The sequence below is a fragment of the Mus caroli genome, chromosome 1, assembly GCF_900094665.2.
Source record: "Mus caroli chromosome 1, CAROLI_EIJ_v1.1, whole genome shotgun sequence".
Taxonomy (NCBI): Eukaryota; Metazoa; Chordata; class Mammalia; order Rodentia; family Muridae; genus Mus; species Mus caroli.
The window spans coordinates 170,588,116-170,598,053 of NC_034570.1; the positions used below are offsets into that span (position 1 = coordinate 170,588,116).

General features: G+C 43.0%; 1 protein-coding gene across 1 annotated transcript in view; it reads left to right on the top strand.

Annotated features, from left to right (window-relative positions):
• The first annotated feature begins 1,297 nt into the window (after window positions 1-1,297).
• Window positions 1,298-9,938, top strand: part of Acbd3 (acyl-CoA binding domain containing 3) — a 28,504-nt gene continuing 19,863 nt past the window's right edge. The window contains exons 1-3 of the mRNA XM_021170997.2: window positions 1,298-1,634; window positions 8,475-8,616; window positions 9,666-9,806. Of these exons, the coding sequence (XP_021026656.1) occupies window positions 1,358-1,634; window positions 8,475-8,616; window positions 9,666-9,806 (560 nt within the window). The 5' untranslated portion in view covers window positions 1,298-1,357. The remainder of the gene's footprint in view (window positions 1,635-8,474; window positions 8,617-9,665; window positions 9,807-9,938) is intronic.

The window sequence follows — 9,938 nt, forward strand, 5'->3', positions numbered from 1 at the left end:
CATGGACTACTGTCCTTTGTTTTTTCCATAGTACCTGATATACAAGGTAGTCCTTAAATCATGTTGAGCTGAACTGATATTGTATGTAACTGAAGTGTGCTTTCATCCATTCATTCAGCTCAATGAAACAGCCCTAAGCTGGAATGCTTGCCCAGTGTAGGCATGAAAATCTTACAATTTTTCACTTTTAATGATTGGAAGACTCTGCTACGGAACCAAAAATCCCAGAATACAGCACTCGAGAACAGAGGCAGGTGGGTTTCTATGAGTTTGAGGCTGGTCTGGTCTGACCTTCATAGTGACAGGACAGCCAGGGCTATGTAGCTCACAACCATGTCTCAAAAAACAAAAACAAACAGAAAGGAGACTGCTATGTACTCTCTGGCTGTTTCTCCTTAACTACCTCCTACTTTCCTATACCCGACACTGCAGAGATTCTGTCTTCTGGCCCTACACTTTGTGGCATGGATAGCTAAATTGGCCTCATGCTGTCCTTATTGCTGGTCCTGATGGCTTGCACATATAGTCAAAGACCTCGGGAGATTAAGGCAGGAGGACCAAAGTCAGCCTGAGCTACATAGCAAAAAATAGTCAACCGTTCCGTCCCTTAGGAGAACGAACATAAATTAAGGGAGAGGACAAACACTGCGGGTGACGAAAGCCTGATTTCTACTTTAAAATGAAGATGACAGTTGCTCTGAATCTCCAAGAGACTCCGTAAGCGGAGACGAAGTAAAACTGGCAAAACTGGCGTACAAAGCCGGGTGTGGTGGCGCACGCCTTTAATCCCAAAACTCGGGAGGCAGAGACAGGCGGATTTCTGAGTTCGAGGCCAGCCTGGTCTACAGAGTGAGCTCCAGGACAGCCAGGGCTACACAGAGAAACCTTGTCTCAAAAAACAAAACAAAACAAAACAAAAAAAAAACAAAAACAAAACAACAACAACAAAAAAACTGGCGTACAACTTCCCAACAGCGACTCTACACAGATGTCTCTGCACAGTTGTCCCCTGCAGGGTCGGACGCGACCAGCATCCACCCCCAGCACCGCCGCTTGGGGTTCACCTCACACACCCCCGACCAACGCGGACCGCCACGAACCCCACGGGACGTCCCGGCTCCCTGGGACGGCCGCGGCGGTGGGGTGAGCCTCTCTCCGAGAGGGGCGTGAGGTCCCCAGCATAGCGAGGACACGGGAGGGCGTGGCCCACACACTCGGGGGCGGGGCACCCGGCGCTTTCAAACCCCAGCCGCCTCGGCGGCGGAAGTTCCGGTGTCGGCGAGCGGAGGTGAGAGGTCAGCAGGAAGTCGATACGTGGCCGCCGCCTGTCCCCGCCGAGAAGGCGCTGCGAGCGGAGATGGCGGCGCAGCTGAACGTAGAGCAGCTCGAGGTGTCGCTCGACGGTCTCACGCTGAGCCCGGACTCGGAGGAGCGGCCCGGCGCGGAGGGGGCCCCGCCGCAGACGCCGCCGTCCTCGGCCCCCGGGAATGGACTGGGCTCCGGCGCCGCGGGGCAGCAGCGGGAGCCCGGGGAGGCGGCGGCTGAGGGCGCGGCCGAGGAGGCGCGGCGGATGGAGCAGCACTGGGGCTTTGGCCTGGAGGAGCTTTACGGCCTGGCGCTGCGCTTCTACAAAAGTGAGCGGGTCACTCGCCCCTGCGGGGCTGCGGGCCGGCCATGCCTGCCCCACCCACCCGAGCTAGGCCGGGGTGACCGGAGCGCCGGTCCGTCCTTGGTGGCACCCGGAGTTTGTCACTGCCGGTCCGGCCCCTGGTCACACCCCTGAGAGACCTAGAATCCTGGTTTAGCAGCCCGTGTCGCCTAGTTGCTGGGGCGTTCCAACTGGTTTAAGTTTTCTGGTTTCCACGAGCTAGAGTGGACAGGAGCGCGCGCTCCCCGGGGCTCCTATTCTGGGATGGATTTTGCCTTTTTGTTATGTATCGGTTTTCCACGGCTCACGACAACATCGAAGCGATTTTTAAAGAGAAAAAAAAAAAAACGTATCTTAGTGGAAGAAAATTGTATTGGGTCCCACACATCCCTTTTCTAGCCTTGTAAACCGTGAGCGTGTGTGTGACATGATTAGGCGATAGGGATGTGGCGAAGAATGAAGTAAAATACTACGTTCGTTTATTCCCTTTTGCCTGAGTAAGTGATGGCCACTGTGTTCTTGTAATTTCTAAGTGGCTAGGAAATTCTACCATGGAAGTGAATATGAAGACTAAAGCGCGAAGTTCTCGTTCTGCCTCTGCCTTTGCCCCCCCCCCCTCCTGTTTCTTAAAACAAAGTTGTGATGTGCGGTGATTTCCTGCCTTTTTTCTTCTCTAGTTAATACTGGAAGTAACAGTTCCAAGATTTGGTCAGTGGGAAAGATCTTGACTCATAGTCTGATTCTTAAAGGCTATTTAGGTTCTTGCGTGGGAAAGCAAAGCAAAATAAGGGCAAATGAAACCTTAAAGGGGTTGCTAGGCTCCACCTGCATTCTAGAACCCCATATTTATGACAAGCTTCCCAGAGTTAGGGCTTTCGGATTGCACATAGTTCACCAGCTAAAGTTGAGTTGTTCACTGTAGTGACCCATGTTAAGGTAGTTTTATTTTTAGATTAACTTTCATTGTACAAACTAGTGAGATTCTACGAAACTTTCCAGACCAGTAAATGGTTACTCTACATTCATAGTGTTTTAAAGTTTACCCTTGAACTGTTCTTTGCCACGGCTGAAGGAGTTCAGCCTCTCCTGTGTGGTAACTGACTCCGGGAGTAGGTAATGAGTTTAGGATCACTTTTGAGTCGTCGATTTGATTTTAGAGTTTGTCGTAAATAAATTCGAATCCACTGGTTTCTGTACAGTTCACATAGCAGTGCTTGCCCTTAAAAGTTAATTTTTGGAACTTGCATTTTAATAACATAAGTTGCAAGAAACAGGGACGAACCAACTTTAACTGTCTCTCTCTGTCTCTCTCCTTTTTTTTTTTAAGAATTTTTAATTTTGTGAGTGAGTGTGTATGTATCTGTCAATGTGGGTCCCCCAGGAGACCAGAAGTGTTGGATCTCCTGGGGCTGGAGTCACAGAAAGTTCTGAACTGCCTGACTTGGGTATTGAGAATTGAACTAGGGTCCTTGGGAAGAGCATTGTGCATTCTTTACCAATGAGATATGGCTCCAGAGCCAGAAAGAACCAACTTCTAATCTTTGATTTTGCTGCATGGGTAGCAAAGGGAGTGGAGAGGTATTTCATCTGAGCCCATCTTTTTTGAAAATAGCAGTATCTTCGTAAAGAGAAGAAAACACTGAGATGGTGTCACACAATTAATCCCAGAACTAGGCAGGCCGAGGCAGGTGGATCTCTGTGAAATCGAGGCCAGCCAGGCCAGCTCAATTCTGGGACAGTCAAAGCTACATAGCGAGAGCCCGTCTTAAAACAACAGTAACAAAAACCTAAACAAACTGATTAACTAAATTAAAAAAATTGTGTAATGGGCTGCAAATTTAGCATGGTTTTGGGGTCAGGAACCTCATTCTAAATTATTGTTGCTATATAAATTCCTAGAAATTTAACTGCGAGAATCAAGCTCTACATAGAGAAGCTGGATTATGTCACACTGGACTCACATTTAAGACTTAATTGCTTAAGCAGAGTATTTAAGTTCCCTTCTGAGTGGCAAGAGTCTTTGGAGAACCCATACTGAGGGGCTAAGTTACTAGTCACCTCACAGAAGGAAGTGCATCAATGGGGATAGTTTGCTCAATTCCTAAATGCTCTAAGCTATTCAGGCACTTTTATGTGTGGATCATTACTTGGCAATAACCGTGAGAGGCTGCTGTAAGTATATCAGGCACTAATTCAAAGAGAGAAAAGGATATAAAAGCAGAATTAACAGAAACTGGGGTGGATCCAACAAGGCTGCCTTGTTTTTTCTGGTGTGTGTGTGTGCATTTTCTGTGTGGAAGTCACAGGACAACCTTGGGCATGGTTCTCCTTGAGAAGGGATCTCCTTTGCTGCTTTGTACACCAGTCTAGCCATGTGCCATGATCGTCTGGAGATTTTCTTGTCCTAGCTTCTCTTTATGTAAGAGGGCTGAGTTTACAGATGCCCACTATTTTATGTTTCTTGATTATTTTTCTTAAAGGAGGTCTGAGGTCTGAACTTAGGTCCTCATGCTTTTTTTTTTTTTTTTAAGATTTATTTATTTAATGTATATGAGTACACTGTAGCTGTACAGATGGTTGTGAGCCTTCATGTAGTTGTTGGGAATTGTGTTTTTAGTACCTCTGCTTGCTCTGTTCATGCTCAGTCTGGCCCAAAGATTTATTATTATACATAAGTACACAGTAGCTGTCGTCAGATCTTGTTATAGGTGGTTGTGAGCCACCATGTGGTTGCTGGGATTTGAACTCAGGACCTTTGGAAGAGCAGTCAGTGCTCTTACCCGCTGAGCCATCTCTAGCCCTTTTCCTCATGCTTATACAGCAAATAATTGCTGAGCCATCTTCCCCAACTCCACCCTTCATTTTAGATTACATTTTATCTTCTGTGGACTAAATGTAATCTTGAAAGCAAGATTATTTTCTATTGATAATAGCTGGAGAAGCCAGTTAGTAGGGTGCTTGCCTATCTGGCTTTAGGACCTGGGTTCTATCAACAACACCATATAAGCAAGCTATGCTGTGGCAGGCCTGAAATTGCAATACTCAGGAGGTGAATGTGAAGTTTAAGGCCACTCTCAGCTACATAGTGAGTGCAAGACCGCTCTGGAATAGGTACTTGAAATACCCCACCCCGCCCACCGCCAAAAAGTGTTTTGTGTTACATACTTATAATAGTGATGATCATAAACCGGTGATGAACTACTGTATCAACAACTCTTGAGTTTTTTTGCTAAAGTGAAAGTGAAATGCTTTCCTAGTGTGTATAACAACATAGCATATATAGCTAGGCCCCGAGTTCTGCCCCAGGCGATGGGATGTGTAAATAAGGGACAGGTGTTCTTTATGATGAAACTGTAAATTGGTGTTTTACTATGTAAACATCAGGAAGCTTTATACCCTTATTGTGGATAAGGCTTAATGCTAGGATGCTGCTGTATAATGGTACAATCTTCTTCGCTCTTAAGGAGCATGGAGGCAAAGACTTAAAGGGCCAGTTGACACCTGCAGAGCAAGTGTGGGTTGAGGAAATAGTGCCACTCCAGAAAGGACAGTGGAGAGGGCATGGGGCCGGGCATGAGTGTCTGGGAAATGGAAAACAGGAGGTAGTTTGATGAATCATGAGAAAGTTGAATACAGGTCCTAGAAGCATTTGATGAAGTTGTATATAGTTTAGCCTTTTTGTTAGATGAAGAACCAGGAAGGTTTTTCAAAAGAGGAAAGAAGTTGCTCTTAATTCTACTTTAGCAAGATTAAGCTAGGCTTTCCTAGCCTTTTATGCTAAGGTCCTAAAGAATTCCAGAGCTTTATACTTCTGGGATGGAGTTAACTTGTTTTTGTTGAGTTATTCAGGGTTTAGATTTTTTCCTTTTCAAAAACTCACTTGCTGTTACATTTGTCTGGTAGATTGGTTGCATTAATTTATGATCTCAAACTAATGGTTGTCAGTGGTTACAGAGCAGATGTTTACTAGACGTCAGGTGAAAGCTGCATACATACTATTTTACTTAATCCTTCCATGAGAGTTCTATGCTATCTATGTCTCTTAGTTGAGAGACCTGGCCTAGGCCATTCACTTACTCCATGTAAGAGGAAAGGCTGATCTCTCTCTGGTTTCAGGTAGTTCTACCCCTGCAATAGGTGACAGTAGATAGGACCCTGCTTTCTGGTAATATACTGAGGGAAAGAATTCAAAAGTACTATCAAGTTACTTTATTACTTGAATATTTTTGGCATGAAAATATTAAGAACTAGTGCAGTGATCTGAGTTGGTTTTGTTTGATTTATTTTATTTGCATGAATGTATGTGTACCCCTTATTGCCTGCTGCCTGTAGAGGTCAGTAGAAGGCATTGGATCCCCTGGAAATGAAGTTACAGTAGATGGTTTTGAGCCACCACGTGGGTTCTGGGAATGGAACCCAGTTCTTCTGACAAAACAGCCAATGCCTTTAACTGCTGAGCCAGTTCTCCAGCCCCTTCTTATCAAGTCATTTTGTCTAGCTTTTTAAAATCTGATAGTATGTGTGGCTTTAACTGCAGTGTCTTTAATTAGTGAAGTTGAATACCCATGTAGAGATGTTTATTGGCAACTTCTGTGTCTTTTGCCTTTTTCTCCCTGTTCATATAGTTCAATTCATGTTTTTCCCCACCTTTGAGACAGTTTCTCTATATAGCCTTGGCAGTCTTCAAAACTCAATGCTCATCTCTGCCTCCTGAGTGCTGGGTCTAGGGGCTGTGCCAGCACTGCCTAGCTTTTTTCATCCGTACTATGTGTGCATGGATGAAACTTGTACATAGCTTGTATTTAATTCTTTTATATTTTTGTATTTATTGGTGAGGGCAATGTCATGGCACGGGATCAGGGACAGCTTGAGTCAGTCTTTTCCTTCCACTGTGTGGATTAGGACCCAACTTCAGGTTGTCAGATTAGCTGCTGAGCCATCTTGCCAGCTGGGCTTTTTTAATTTTGTAGTCTATTTTTACCAGAATCAATTAAAAACTATTAAGACTGTTATAAAAGGGAGGGTATTTAAAGATTATCATTTTACCAGGGCTCAGTTTTATACTGTTCTCTAATATAGGTAGTTACTTTTTTGTCAGACTAGCTTAATTCTGCCTTTCTTTTTCTTTTATTTATTTTTCAGAGACACAATCTCGCTCCTTAGTCTAGGCTGACCTTGACTTTACTGTGTAGTTTATATTGTCCTTAAACTCTGGGATTATAGATGTATGTCATCATCTTTGATTTTTCCTTGTTTTTTTTGTTTTTTGTTTTTTGTTTTTTGTTTTGTTTTACGAGACAGGGTTTCTCTGTGTAGCCCTGGCTGTCCTGGAACTCACTCTGTAGACCAGGCTGGCCTCAAACTCAGAGATTCACCTGCCTCTGCCGAGTGCTGGGATTAAAGGCGTGCGCCACCATGCCTGATTTTTCCTTCCTTCCTTCCTTCTTTTTTTTTTTTTTTTTTTTTTTTTTTTTTTTAGATTTTTAAAGATTTATTTATTGTTATAGCTAAGTACACTGTAGCTGTCTTCAGACACACCAGAAGAGGGCATCAGATCCCATTACATATGGTTGTGAGCCACCATGTGGTTGCTGGGATTTGAACTCAGGACCTTCGGAAGAGCAGTCAGTGCTCTTAACCGCTGAGCCATCTCTCCAGCCCTTTTCCTTCTTTCTTAATAGCCCTAGTGGAAGCCTGTCAGATTTAATGATAAGGAAAACAAAAGAATCACATAGTTAGTAATAACAACAACAACAACATACTGTTAACCTCTCTGACATGGAGATGTGACCTTCCTTTCATTGATGACTAAACTAAGAAGATAACTCATCCTACTGTGACTCAGAAATGTCTAAAATGAGATTTAAATGCCGTCCAGTTGATTCCAAAGCCCATGCCAAAACATCAGACAGCCTCAGTAGAGCAAATATACTTTAAATATAGCCTTTCAAAGTATATATATATAATTTAATACATGGTCCTACTCAAAGTGATTAAAATTGTCTTTAAAGGATCATTTTTAGCTGTATATAGTGGCAGAGGCAGGCAAATCTCTTAGCTTGTTTCTGCATAGTGAGTTTCAGGCCACCGAGTGCAACATGGTGAGATCTTGTCCTACCATGACAAACATAATGACATGACAACAATAATAAAAATGAACACTTTAAAATATGTTTTTTTAAATTTATGTCTAATAAATAGTCAGTCAAACGATACTGTTTATGTACCTGTCTCAGTTTGTCAGATGTATTTCTCTATGTTAACTTTAACATGAATAATGATAGTTGTTCAACAAAAAGCAATTCAAGATGGGTATGGTGATATATGCCTGCAATCCCAGTATTTAGGGCTGAATCAAGAGAACTGAATGTGAGGACTGCCTGGGCTGCATAAAAAGCTAGAGCCCACCCTGGGCTATATTATATTAGTAAGACCTGACTTAAAGAAAAGCAGTAAAGAGTGAGAGGAAGAAGAGAAATCTTCTATAAAGGATTTGTATTTTAAGCCCCATTAAAATGTAGTAAATTCACTAACAGTCTTTTCTTTGTTTTTTCGGGGGGGGGGGTTGAGACAGGGTTTCTCTGTAGCCCTGGCTGTCCTGAACTCACTCTTTAGACCAGGCTGGCCTCGAACCCAGAAATCCACCTGCTTCTGCCTCCCCAGTGCTGGGATTAAAGGCGTGCGCCACCACGCCCGGCTTCCACTAACAGCCTTAACCTGCTGTTTTTATGTTACTGGCATACTCTATGTAAAGCTTCAGTGCATTTCTGATGCTGGAAACTATCTGCCAACACCAATTGTTTTCTTTAAATTTCATTTCTTTTAGTAAAAGATGGCAAAGCCTTTCACCCAACTTACGAGGAGAAACTGAAGTTCGTGGCACTGCATAAGCAGGTTCTTTTGGGCCCGTATAACCCAGACACGTCCCCTGAGGTTGGATTCTTTGATGTGTTGGGGAATGATAGGAGGTAACAGTGTTTTCTTATTTGGGTACTTAATGATGTTAGAAAGAAGTAGAATGTCTATTTCTGAAGGTGTAAGTAGTTAACTTCTTATCTTAGCATAACAACTGAAACATTGATTTTGCTCATAGTTCTAAATCCTGTTGTGGAAGAGGTTTACTTATCTAGCATAAGACAAGGACAATTTCACCTCTTTCTAAATAATATTAAAAGCAGCCATTTATTTTTTTATATTTTTAAAAGATTAATGTATATGAGTACACACTGTAGCTGTACAGATGGTTGTGAGCCTTCATCTGGTTATTGGGAATTGAATTTAAAATATGTGCTGCTGGGCCTGGAGAGATGCCTCAGCTGTTAAGAGCACCAGCTGTTCTTCCACGGGACCTGGGTTTGATTCTCAACAACCCCAACCATCTATAATTCCAGTCTCAGAGTAACTGATTCCCTCTTGTGTTCTCCAAGGGCACAGATAAACATGGAGGCAAAACACTCATGGACATAAAACTAAATTAAAAAATAAAATGCATACTATTGATTTCCTTATTGAGACATACAGAATTTTGCCAGAAAATGGAATATTTTTGTTCCGTTCAGGTTAAAAATGTAAAGAAAGGAAAATATAGATTGCTTTTTTTTTTTAAGATTTATTTATTTATTATATGTACGTACACTGTAGCTGTCCTCAGATACTCCAGAAGAGGGCCATCAGATTTGTTACGGATGGTTGTGAGCCACCATGTGGTTGCTGGGATTTGAACTCCGAACCTTCAGAAGAGCAGTCGGCACTCTTAACCACTGAGCCATCTCGCCAGCCCCCTAGATTGCTTTTTAACAAGTGTGAATAAACAAAGTACACTTATATTTTGGATTGTTTATGGCATCTTATTTAATATATTAATGAAGGTTTGTCCAAACTTGAAATTTTGAACTTTTTGCTTCTACTAAAAACAGTTCATTTTAATTGTAATTGAGGTTTTCATATGTAGATTTAATTAAACAAGGTTCTCCTGCTGCTGCATGGAGAAGGTAACTGTTCTTTTTATTCTTTGCAGGAGAGAATGGGCAGCTCTGGGAAACATGTCCAAGGAGGATGCCATGGTAGAGTTTGTGAAGCTTCTAAATAGGTGTTGTCCTCTCCTCTCGGCATATGTTGCGTCCCACAGAATAGAGAAGGAAGAAGAAGAAAAAAGAAGGTGATGTCACAGGGCATGGTGGCACATAGTGCAGGCACTAGGCACTGATGCTTTGCTTTCTGGAGTGTCTGTTCTGGGTTAGAAATCCTCCTTCCTACTGTTCTGCACTTCCAATTCTTTTTTTTTTTTTTT